Here is a 13,222-nt window from a genome sequence, read left to right as displayed (position 1 = left end):
CGGGTTCGCAAAAAAAGAATCTCGAATAGTCAACAATAATACATCGCTCAAGGTGAATAATTATCTATTTTAACATAACAACTGATTTCAACAGTAAAAAAAATAACAAAACATTGTCAAATTTGAAACAGAAGTCTACGAGTTGTCCTACGCTTCAGACTTGACATTCACTAAACATGGGCTGCATGCTGAAATTGACATGGTTGATTTTGTAACACAATCATACACATTCAAGTTTTGAAATCGACAATTGCCATTGTCATTGGAATGTAACTGGAATACACATTCTGAGGTCACACAGGTTCAAACAATACTCAGTCAGGCAGTGGGCGGAGCTTTAAAGCAATTACAGCATAGTGATATCTGTAGGGCTGGATCTGTATAGTAGGACACCCAATTTCAGTATAAAATTCCATTATTTCGACAACAATATTTGAACAAAACAACCAGATATAAAAGGTAAAAAAGCCAAAAACAGGGGTACAGCAGTAAAAAATTACCAACTTAAAAATTAGTAAACTTTCGCAATACATGAATGACTCTGCTAATTTAAAATTAAAAGAAACAATACTGAGTTGTCACAATAGATAGTCATGAACGCAAAAAATCAAAGATATTATGCCGCCAAACATCATAACTACTCGTACTATCCGACAAAAAAATCATATGTATCATTCTGCCAAAAAAGAAATAAAAATTAATGATAAACTGTGGTGTTTTCATAAATAAGTATAAAAAAATCAAACGATAACCATTGAATCAAAGTCAGCAAAATATGTATGGACTTTATACACAAAATTCGCTTTCAAATGATTGCTTTAATATGATAATGATTATAAAATGATGTAAAAAGTTGCTATGATTTGCCAAGGACATGGAGGAGACAACTACCAACAATAAAACGAAGAAAGATGATGTAAGCACCTTCTCATGTACAACCTTCCATGTTATCCGGCAGATCGGTGAACAAAATTGTGGGTTTGGTGAAAAAAAGCACCAAATTTGATCTGTTGTAGTTCTTGTTGTGTTTCAAACAATATACGATATGGACCCACCTTGAAATTTCAATTTGGCGGCTTTTTTTTCAAGATAGCCAATATAAAATATCAAAATCAAAATCTATCAAACTTATAAGGTCAAAAGCAATGACAAGAGTCAGAAACCTGTTGTTCAGTAGTTGTCGTTTGTTGACGTGGTTCATAAGTGTTTTTCGTTTTTGATATATATCATACCGTTTGTTTTCCAGTTTGATTGGTAATTAACTAGTCAGTTTTTGGGCCCTTTATAGCTTCATTAATGTTCGGCGTCAGCCAAGGCTCCGTGTTGAAGACCGTACTTTGACCTATAATGGTTATTCTTTTACAAATTGTGACATGGAGGGAGAGTTTCTCATTGGCACTAATACCATATCTGCTTATATCTAAGGACCTTACTTGAAATTTCAAGATGCACAAAATATCAAAATCAACAAATATCATTTAAAATAATAATATACAAGTTCAAATTTGGAATGTTAGACGTGGTTGATGCTTCGAACAATATAACCAGATGCCCCAGTTGAAATTTCAAAATGTAGTCTTTTTTCAAGTTAGCCGCCATAAGATTTCAAACTCAACGAATATCCCTGATATATGGTTACAAAGTGTTTTGTTTTGACGTATCGTCAGTATAACCAAAATTACACATTCAATATTCATCAAAAACCTATATCGTATGTTAAATTATGTTTCAATTGAATATCAACAGCTGAGTAATTCAAAAGTAACTGGCGTCTTGTTTAACATATTCAATATTGGCATGTTTCGGTTAATTCCAAGCATTGAATGTTTGACAAAATTAAGAGACTGGAAATATATATTTATAAGGAATCGTAATATGCGAAAAAGTCTGAAATTTTATTTTTGTTATGTTTTGTCTTGAAAATCAACCTTTGAAGTTGAATTAGAAGACTGACCAAGAGCCTCGTTTACACCATCAATCCATTTATCAATCCTTTCAAATAGTTCATCCTTATCCATAGACATAATGACACTGCCTGTATCGTCATTGTCGTTATTGTTTTCATTGTTTATTCGTTCTAAGAAATCTTCCTCGACGAGCTCGACATCTCTATTTCTTGTAATGGCTGAAGCAGTTCGGAATTTTCGTTGAGCTTGCCTTTCACAAAAAGCAACAGCTCGCATGTTTGCCATCTCATAATCAAGTCTTGCCCTACCTTTAATTTTTTCTCTGGCAGATGGGTTTGTTGGAAGAGCGCCGTTATTTGGACGAATTTTTATTTTGGATTTTCTTATCTCAACACCATTTTTGTCATATCGCACCATTACTGGCTTTCGTAAACCTCGTCTGTGTAAAATGTCACTTAACTGAAACGGGTCCAGTTCAAAATGATCACTATATTCCGAAACTGAACGACTATCATCAGCAAAGTCATGATGATGCCGTCTATAATCCATATATTCTGTGTGGTGGCGCTGTTGTAGGAACTGATTTGTCAGTGACCATTCTAGTCTCTGTATAGCATTTGGGTCATCATAATGAAATGTCCCAGGTGCAGACTTAGTGAATATTGGCCTTTGCTGGAAATCGTACGAAAAAGCATTGTTATCATGAATCCTTGGAAATCTTTCCCTTGTTTTCCCAAATTCTTTTGCAACTTTCTCGTAAAGTCGGTCACATCGTTGTAGCTGTAAAGAAAATAATGTAATTTAAAGATAAAGATTTTCATTGTCAAATTATAAGTAAATTTAAAGTTCAATAACTATAGTACTGTATTATCATAGTTACTTGCTCTTACCAATACCAAATTTGTATTTCAGATTTAGCGTTTACAAATTTCAAATCAGAGACATATACATGTGTAAATAGATAAAAGCTTCAAATGAAACATAAATACGAAAATCAAAGAGAAATGGAAAGGAATTAAATCTTTGTATCATTCTTGTATTTAAAAGTAGAAACTGCTAGAAGACAGACAACTCTTGATAATCTGAAACAGTGCCAAGAAAAGGAAAGGACGAAATTAAACAAATAATCAGAAAAGTATCACGAAAAAACATTATAGAAACAAAATTAAATAAAGAAGCAAGCAAATTTTAGAACAAAAAATATACCTCTCGGTACAGAGCCGTCAGTTTGAAAGATATTCAGATACAAAGTGTGTACGTGCATCTTTAATTTTGTTCAAATCCAACGTGAATTTAAACTGTTGTTCAACCAATTATAGATAAATTAAATAATTATAATCATATATAGTAAAAAAAGGAATACATATTTTTCCTTGTTTGCATTGGTGTTTTTTTCCTTAACCGACTTTTCCTGTTTTAAAGATCTTCACTGGAAAATCAAAATAAATATCTAATATCATATTCATATTGCATAGGACAAACAAATGAGGATACATGATACACTTCTACAAAATGATTAAAACATACCGACGTGTTTGCATATACAAATGTAGATATAGCAGTATTTACATTTCTTTAAGAATCCCGCCCACTAAACTGGATAAAAGTGAGTCAAAGAACATAATTACATTTTAAATATTAGTGAGAAATCATGAATGGGAAAATATCTGCCTGTGTCGAGTAGAAACAAAATAAATATCATCTGAAAATGGCATGAACCCATCAAGTTTGTTAAATTGACATCACACGAATTAGTATTTCAATATTTCATTTTTTTATGACGAGTATTTTCGTAAAACATCTTTGCTTTTGCCAAAAAAGGTAATTATTTGATTAATTGATAAATGTGTTTGGTTGACATCCAGTGGTCAATACTGCATGCCTATTCAAGAGGAGACCACATTATTAATATAAATCTAATAAGTATGTTTGTCAAAGTGATTCGACCGGGATGAAGTGCACGAATTTCGACTGCAACTTGAAAAAATAGAGTAAAGTTGATTGTCTCGTTTGAATTATTTTACATTTGTTATTATATCATACAAGGCGGTATTGGTTTTGCTCATTGTTGGGCGTATGGTGGTCTATAGATGTTAACTTAAACGACTCATTGTTGGGCGTATGGTGGTCTATAGATGTTAACTTAAACGACTCATTGTTGGGCGTATGGTGGTCTATAGATGTTAACTTAAACGACTCATTGTTGGGCGTATGGTGGTCTATAGATGTTAACTTAAACGACTCATTGTTGGGCGTATGGTGGTCTATAGATGTTAACTTAAACGACTCATTGTTGGGCGTATGGTGGTCTATAGATGTTAACTTAAACGACTCATTGTTGGGCGTATGGTGGTCTATAGATGTTAACTTAAACGTCGTTTAGTCTTTGGAGGAGAGTGGTCTCGTTGGAAATCATACCATATCTTCAGAAATTTCTATTTCTATTAGATAGAGCAGAAATCGTACATAGAAAACACACCACCTAAGGACCTAGCAAAAAGCTCTTGTAAGTAGTTATGAAAAAAACCTCATAGAATGCTGACATTTCGTAATATAGATTTATATTGAAATACATAGACCATTGCACCTGCATATCTAATATAGAGCTATTTACATTTTTATATAAAAAAAAAAGTGGACAGATAACACTACAAGACTCGTACGTCTCAATCCTATGTCACCGTACGGCCTTCAGCAATTAGAAAAACTCATACCGTATGTAGTGAGTTATAAAAGTCCCCAAACATGATAAATGTGAAACATTTCAAACGATAAATTTTAAACGAAATTACAGCGATATTGTCCATACCAACTGACTAACAGTGTATTATATGGTTATTGTCTTTAGTAAGTGATAAAAAACGAATTAGAAATACTGTTCATACCAACAGGAATTGTTACCATCACACCGCATTAAAACGGGTAAGTTTTTTTAACATCCAGATAAAGGAAATCCATATGGTTTTAAAATGTATTGTCGGTTTTGTAATATTGATATATTCATCCCTATAAAATAATGAAAATCATGTTGATCATGCTTAAAGTATCCTTTTTTTTAAACTTGGAACTTTTAGTCAAAGCTTAGGTCATTCAATTTCAACAAAACATGAGCAAATATAGTAACAAGACAAGTGAATAACGTGGTAGCTACGAAAGGAAGGTCCGTATTGAATATACATATCAAACATTCAAATCATCAAAAACCTTGTCAAGTGCATGTGAATTTTTTTCTGAACAAAGTTAAACATTGTATCAATAACAGACTGTCAAACGATCTACGGAGATATAAAAATATTTAAGTAAAATTAAGTGTCTGTCACAGAGAGGCAATTTGTTCAATTATTTATTCGATTACGCACACTTAAAAGATAGTAAAATAAAAATAAAGATTTAAATTAAATTTAAATATTTACATTTATTGCGTCTGAGTGACTCTTGTAAAATTAAAAATAACACAAGTTCTCGTGTTATTGATCACTAATACAAACACATTAAATCACATTTTGCGCACTATGTTCTGACTTTGGTGTTTTTATCTGAAAAGTTCAAGAACCGTAGTCATCAGTCAAAGCATGTGTCAATTGAATTTTAAAGGTACCTAGAAACGATGTTTAAATAATCGAAACCGATATTTCACTTTGACAGCATTGCGGGTAATACAAGGATAGTAAGAGACGCATACGCTCTCGACACACAATCAGTGTGGCTCTTTTTTTAGTTCAGGATTGTCCCGGCGAGTCACACAGACTTTTCTCATGGTGGCCATGGGTATATTTAAAGGGGATTTGCGAAATTTGAACATCGGTAAACATCCAGCAAGTAGAGAGTAATCCTCTTTAAAAGTTTTATATACATCCATATATTAGTGAATTAGAGGCAATAGCAGTTTACGATGTCCAACCTTCATCAATCATTTTAAAACAGACAAAATAAAGATGAAAAACAAAACAAACCGGTGGACAAGTAAAGCAACAATCAACTTAGGCATGTTTACGTCAACTAGCCCTGATGGCGATCACTATCTGTCAAATGGCAAATTTTGAAGCCAAAACCAAATTCATGCATTATTTTTGCTATTTGATAGTGATCTGTTTTTAATTCTAGTCGCCATATTCACCATATTCTAAAACAATATTATATATTGAATATATGATAGCTGTTAAGTTTTTAAAAAGAATGGCCTTGACATTCTTAAAGGATCATCGTTTCTGTTGATGGTAAATTCAGAAAAGCGCTTCGAATTTACGAACTTTATAAAGTGTTATAAGAATTATTTTCATTCGCAAATATTATTTCTGTCAAGCATTATAAAGATTATATAAGATATTTCAGCTATAATAGATAATAAAGATCGATAATTTGAATAAAGCATAACTCGAATTTAAGCCAATGGATAAATTCAAAAATCAACTTAATTTTCACGTTTGTTATATAACAACATCATTGCTTGATTTGAATATACATGAAATAGTTGCCACTGGACGTTAAAACAATTTATTATTCAATGGAGACTATTCACGCTCTCAGACGAGCATCGTACCTTTATACAAAAAAATACTTCTGTTTGTATTCCTGGCTTGTAACTTATACCGTAACCTCTCTTACTTGTTTTGTACAAATTGCAAATATGTGTTATATTAAAATTTTGTCTTTGGCAATTCACAATTTTACTAAGTTGTTATAGTAAAATTGTGAATTGCCAAAGACAAAATTTTAATATAACATATGTATTGTTTGTATTTGTTATCTCTGTACCGATGCAATGCATTGGCTTTATTAAAATAAAGATATATATTATAGAAAGGACTTTGTTAATCCTTGAATGTATCTTATGCACAAACATCTTATTTACTGTGTTGATTACATATATTTATAGAAAAGGGCACTTTTTTGTAAGGTGACAGCTGATCTGAAATACGATCTTTCAGTTATGATTTAAATACACAAAACATTTCAATTTCATTTTTAAATCTTTGCATTGACTTTTTTTTTTAACATTTATTCTGAATGAATGAAAACAAAATATCACGAAGTGGGGTGAGATAATAAAGATAAAAACAGAACTTTTAATAGTGCTATTAATCATCCAATTATGGAAATTATTAGAATTCATGATAGATAAATAAATTTTAAATAGAAATGAAGAAAACAAATTTCATTCAATATACTGTTTCCCCCCCAAATTTGGTTCATATTATAGAACGCAGTAACGTGTCAAGATTTCGTAAAGTCAATGTGAAATAATCTTTTGACTTTTCACTGACGTTTACAGAAATACTGATGTTAGATTTGTCACGACTTTGGTAAGATAAATAAAAAAATGTCAAGTCTTTTCCCGTTAACTTTTTAAACTTAGGAAAATAAACTAAGTTTTTACCAAGCAAAACCACACAAATACAATTGTATAAATCAATAATAAGTTTTGAACCATATTGATATTGTAAAATGATAGATACAAATGTACATGTATATGCATTTTTCTTTTACACATATATATCTTTACTAGTCAGTGAGACATATTTTGTTGCATACCCAACGAAAAGGTTTCAAACGTCAGTATTCTTAATGTAGGTTTCCATTTCGTTTGTTGCTTTGTGCGTGCGTCTGTCCGTCTGTTCAGAGAATCTTCAGAAAGTGCATTCCAGATGAAATCTAGAGTTTCCATGGCTTTATTACAGATTTTCCTTGAAATAAATTCTAACTGTAATCGTTTTTAAAACGAAACTTTCAATTGGAGATACATGTATGTTGGAGGGGAAGTGGTGTGTTCACTGGAGGTCAATAGTTCAAACTTCTGATTTACTGATAATACCGATTTTGAGGGGTTTCCTCCCATTTTCCATAGGTAAAAACTTGTGGTCCTTTGTGGTCTTTCAACTGACAACTTAAATGATAAAATATATAGAGAAAGTGCAAAAATTAATTTCTAGATCAATTAAAGAAAAAAACTTAATTCACAGATGTAGCAATATTTGGCTTATTTAGAGACAAAATATGGTATAGTATTATCGATGGAGAATGTCTGTCGTAAAGTTGTCACACATCTAGACGTGTATGTATAAATATATAATTAACACAGATGTATTAAAATTTTAAGGGGGAAAATACAAATGCAGACATAATATGTCACCAATTAAATATAAATATTTCTTATCAAAGAAAAAAAGCCGGTATGATTATACAAATAAAAAAAAAAAACACTTTCAGCTCAACTTTAACATTTTTGTTAATCAATTTTACAATTAAAACTTTGTCAAAAACATGAAACATTGTGTCAATAATTAAACCCAAAGAAGGCGTTTTTTTAATTCATAAATATAAATACTGATGATAGATTAAGTGTTTGTAGCTAACAGGTACACAGATGTATATTGGTCAATTTGTCGTTTGATTACTCACACGTAGGTATAAAGAGATTTAAATTAAATTTAAATATTTACATTAACTGCTTTTAAGTGTCTCTTGTAAAATCAGAATTAATACGAGTTCGGGTTCCCATGATATTTATTAAGAGTACAAGTACATTAACTTAAACTCTACAACATGTACTATTATTGAATTCCCAGTTTCATATAAACTGTATAATGCAGGTGACACAAGTCAAGTTTGAAGATTGGAATGCATTTTAATATAAAGATTGTATCAACTTTTGCCTGCACAGAGGTAAATTAAATGTACCCCTTTTTCAATTGATTGCAAATAGTTATAAACTGTAAATGAATAATTAGAATAATTTACTAGAAACATCTGTAAGGATTATGATAGAACTATACCCTCTACGTAATCGTAAAACAATATTTTAAATTGCAAATTGAGATGAGGCACGTTGGTTCCCGTGCTGTTGTACGAGGCTACTCATTACATTATTTTTTTCTATTTTACATGTCTATTCACTTTCCAGTTTACTGTATTTTTAGCCTGTATCAAGACACGATGATTATCTCGACCTTGTGATGTTTGTTCTTACATGCTTTTGTATGTCTTTCATTTTCCTCGGAGCAGACAGCATGGGTGAATGATGCGATCTGTTGTAAACATAATGGAATTAGATTCGACTGTCATACAAGTGAGAGGTTAAGACCTATAAAACCAGGTTCAATCCACCATTTTGTACATTTGAAAATGCCTGTACCAAGTCAGGAATATGACAGTTGTTGTCCATTCGTTTGATGTGTTTTAACCTTTGATTTTGCCATTTGATTATAAGGGACTTTCCGTTTTGATTTTTCCTTGGAGTTCCGTACTTTTGTGATTTTACTTTGTACTGCCCAGTAGTTTTGCGATTCCTTTCGTATTACCATGATTACAACGAATGTTACTAAAAGGCAAACTCCTTAGACTTCATTCCGTTCTGGTTTATAGAAAAAGCTCTTATTTGTTTATATTATTCCTAATGCATTTTCAAATTATTTGGCCTCGAGCATCACTGAAGAGACATTTATTTTCGAAATACGCATCTGGTGCGGTAAACTTGGTAACTTTAATATTATTAAACTAGAAGTGAAATATGAGAGTCCTGTTGGCTTTTCACTCCCATGGCCATTTTTCAGATAATTGAAATAATGTATACTGGTAACCTACGAAGCATGAACGTGTAAATAATTTCTTCTCAGATTGATCTTTTAACTGATGATATATCATGATAAACACAGCTTTCACTTATTTGATATTCAATACTTGCTCATGTGTTATTTAAAATACATAGATATTAAATTTGATTTGAACGCCATTATTGCATTTTAAATGTTATGACCTCTTTGTTGAATTTATCAAGAAATAGAACGACGTATGCCTTTTATTTAAATTCAATGCTTAAATGACACTGGGTCTTTATGAAATGAATTTCAATCAACAAGGGTCTTTATCTTCTGATAAAATTATATAGATGGTAAATGATTCGTTTGGTATTTTAATATAATGAGACAGCAGCATACCAACACAAACAAATCAACAGATCTATAAGTTAACATGTTATCATTCTATTTAGACTCTGCTTTTAGTGTTTCTGAAGTTGTTTGATTGGGAAATGTACAGCGAACGCAAATTATAACTCTGGCTTTAACTTTATTCGTCCATCACTTACCATTGGCAGATTTTGGTTCTCGTCAAATGCTACTCGTGAAAGTTCCCCTTCAGTTGAAAAGTATTTTGTTCGAAATATTTTGAAATTAAAGCGTCATCGTACATCTTCCCAATCGAATATATTAGGTTTATATGTTTTTTCAAGTAAATTATAAAAAAAGATTTTAGAATGAAATTATAAAAGTTTATAAGATAAAAGAACATTTAAACGTACAACGCGATCTCCAATGATGACCGTCAACCTACATTATAAGCTAGTAGCATGATGTTGAAGCTAAAGTCCTGATAAAACATTGACATGAACATTTATCAAGATAGCAAATTAAAATGAATGCAACACATCCACTGCAAACCCAAACTTTGAACGTTAGATTGGTCACACATATTAGCCATTGGCTATCATATCAAATTGTCAATGTATTAAACTTTATTCCTTACCTAATCCTAGGAAATTTTAATTTTAAAATAACATGTTGAATATTAATATTTTGATGTTTTTATAACGAATTGCTTGTTTCTATAAAGATTATCTAGAAATTACTTGTTGTATTGTCCTAAAGGCACCCTTGTCTAAAGTATTGGATAATTAAACGTTCAAGTGGTATTTTGAACAATGACTCCACATGAAAAAAAAATCATTATTGATTTTTCTCATTGTTGAAGGCCATTAGATGGCCTATACTTACTTAAATCCACGCCATTTCGACTGTTGCATAATTGTCTCATTTGCAATCATACCATGATATCTCCATATTTATATACTATAATTGTTTAAATACACAAACTGGTCAATCCACGCAGTAGTCCTTAATTATTTTATTTTGTAAATTGTCGTTTTATATAATACATATAAATCATATTTCTTTCAGACGTGAAAACGTAAAAATAAAGAAAGACCTTCTATGATTAAATGTTTGTAGAAGAATTTCCAGAGAACGGATATAGGAAAACTTTCATAAATTTACGCATTTCTAACTTGAAAAAAAAACCCATCCCCACTCTAGATCGACATTCTTTAGTCTAATATTTTAGGTTTTTGCTTTCGTGACTTTATGACTATTCTTGTATTTAGAGGCCTAGTACACAATCATTGATTACCATTTAAAGATTATCTTACAGTTCCAGACAAGCATGTACTTCTCGTAGGATATATGTTTGGACGAACGTGTAAAGGACAATTTTATCGATTCACTTATTGATATTAGTTTCTATTAAAACAAACATATTTCATGCGCATCTTAAGTCTTTAAGAATTTTTGTTCATTTTCTTGAAAGATTCAACTTATTTTCCTTAGTTTTGTGTTTTCTTGACTTTGTCCTTACAACTTTACAATGAATGAAGCGTCCTTCCCCCAAAAATAATTGTAGTTTGTACTAGCTGCCCCTCAATATAATAAAATTTGAACAGAGAGAGGGTACACTTTGCTTTGACAGTATGGTTTTAGTAATGTGATAACACAGTCACATAAGTGTAAACCGTACACGACAAGTATTATATAACTTCAAAAGTAAGAAATGATTCGAAGGGGACATGCACACAATTAGTGGAACAGAAATAAACAAGATAAAAAAATAAAACGAAAATACATATAAACTCAAATATGTTATGAGTGTTTTGGTCTAGAAACAGTAAGCAATATATAAAAAATGCGGTATGATTACCAATGAGACAACTCTTCACAAGAGATCAAATGACACAGATAAAAACAACTATATGTCACCGTAGGGTCTTCAACAATAAGCAAAGCCCATATCGCATAGTCAGTCTGTTCTGAAATTTAAAAAAAAAAATGAGATTTCTATTGTGAATATAGCCATGTTTTATATGGTCTACCATTTCCTATTGGAACAGGCTCGCTAAGAAACACTGTAAGCATCGTCGAAATAATTTTTACACGTAAAAGAGGCTTGGCGCTCTCCCAACATATGAAGTATACTAGGCCTCAGTCTAATAAACAGGTGATGTGTCAGCGTATCTATATCCCGCGAAGCCATATAGACTTTCCAGCATACATCTTAACCAGGATCCTACTTAAAGATGGTAAAATTTCTAGTTAGTCTGTACCTTAAAAGTAGTTGTATTGGTACAGTAGTTTGTCCCACTGGACCAGGGTACAAAACACAAATTTATACAAATAAAAAAAAAACCAAAACAACAAACACATACTCATTCCTAACAGATATAATTAATCTTACCTGTTTGGCGTATGTATTAATGACAGGTGTTTTAATATCTGCTCGCTGCTGTCTGTATAGTTTTCCTGGAGACAATGGATGTTGAGTCCACGGTCTAGTCGTAAATATTTTCTCAGGCATTATAATTATATAATTATGTCCGATTATATTTCTCTTACGCCATTGTACGCTGTAAAATCGGAATAAATAGTTCTATTTCGAAATTAAATCCCCATCAAAGTGAATGACAAGTTTTGTTTCGGAACATAACACGATAATGAAAAGTCTGTTCGGAAGTTGACAGTCTTAAGCGCTACCTGTTGTTCGGTTCTCCATCAGATAATTTTTCACCGTTAAATGTTGTCATGCTTTAATTTTCCTTAAATAGATATGATTCGAACATAAAACTTCCCCAATTATCTTTCAAATCATTCTTCTCGCATCGTTAATTCATATTTATGAGAAATCTAATCTTTTTCATTTCTTATATTGAAAAAAAAAGTTTTCATTTGATTGGTGAACTAAGTTTAACTATCACATCCTGAAGAAAAATATCAATATGACTCTTGATAAACGTGATAGACTGGGGGTAACAGTAGCTATAACCTGCTATGTACGGTAGAATCCGGCTAATACGGTACAGAGCCTTGTTTAGTTTGAAGATTTAAGTCGAGACTTCAAGTATTGACCATTCAATACCAAGCTTTCACCGTTTAATTCCTAGGTAAATAAAATTCAATAAATTGACAGGGGGTACAACGCATTATCATTGTTGGCTTTTTAATTTTATTATTTTGTGTGATTTATTAAATCTTTGTGACGAAAGAATTTATACCGGGGAAACGTGATTTAAATTGCACCAAAATTAGATAATTTTAATCCTACAATATATGATACCTCCGTTCCAAGTACGAACAAGTTAGATAGTTCTTAAAGATTAAATATGTAATAGTGAAATGTTTAAAGTTTAAATACTAGACAGAAACATATGTACGACCCTGCTTTATTACTATAAAGAATAGGAAATATATTCACTTTCATACTTTTATTCATATTTT

At 31.4% G+C, this 13,222-nt stretch overlaps 1 protein-coding gene across 1 annotated transcript; it reads right to left on the bottom strand.

Moving 5' to 3' along the window:
* Nucleotides 1-1,876: 1,876 nt before the first annotated feature.
* On the bottom strand, nucleotides 1,877-12,899 carry LOC139520941 (uncharacterized). Its single transcript, XM_071314043.1, has 2 exons — nucleotides 12,186-12,899; nucleotides 1,877-2,687 (listed from the first exon to the last, which is right to left on the bottom strand). The coding sequence occupies exons 1-2, from the start codon at nucleotides 12,303-12,305 to the stop codon at nucleotides 1,905-1,907; spliced, it is 903 nt and encodes a 300-aa protein (XP_071170144.1). The 5' UTR covers nucleotides 12,306-12,899; the 3' UTR covers nucleotides 1,877-1,904.
* Between the last annotated feature and the right edge of the window lie 323 nt (nucleotides 12,900-13,222).

The sequence above is a fragment of the Mytilus edulis genome, chromosome 4 (genome assembly GCF_963676685.1).
Source record: "Mytilus edulis chromosome 4, xbMytEdul2.2, whole genome shotgun sequence".
Lineage (NCBI taxonomy): Eukaryota > Metazoa > Mollusca > Bivalvia > Mytilida > Mytilidae > Mytilus > Mytilus edulis.
Note: the sequence above shows the minus strand (reverse complement) of the source record. Positions and strands in the feature narration are given on the sequence as shown.

Coding starts and splice junctions, on each gene's coding strand:
- LOC139520941 (XM_071314043.1), bottom strand. CDS start 12,305: ATGCCTGAGAAAATATTTACGACTAGACCGTGGACTCAACATCCATTG. Junction 2,688..12,185: donor TTAATACATACGCCAAACAG/GTAAGATTAATT, acceptor TTTTCTTTACAG/CTACAACGATGTGACCGACT.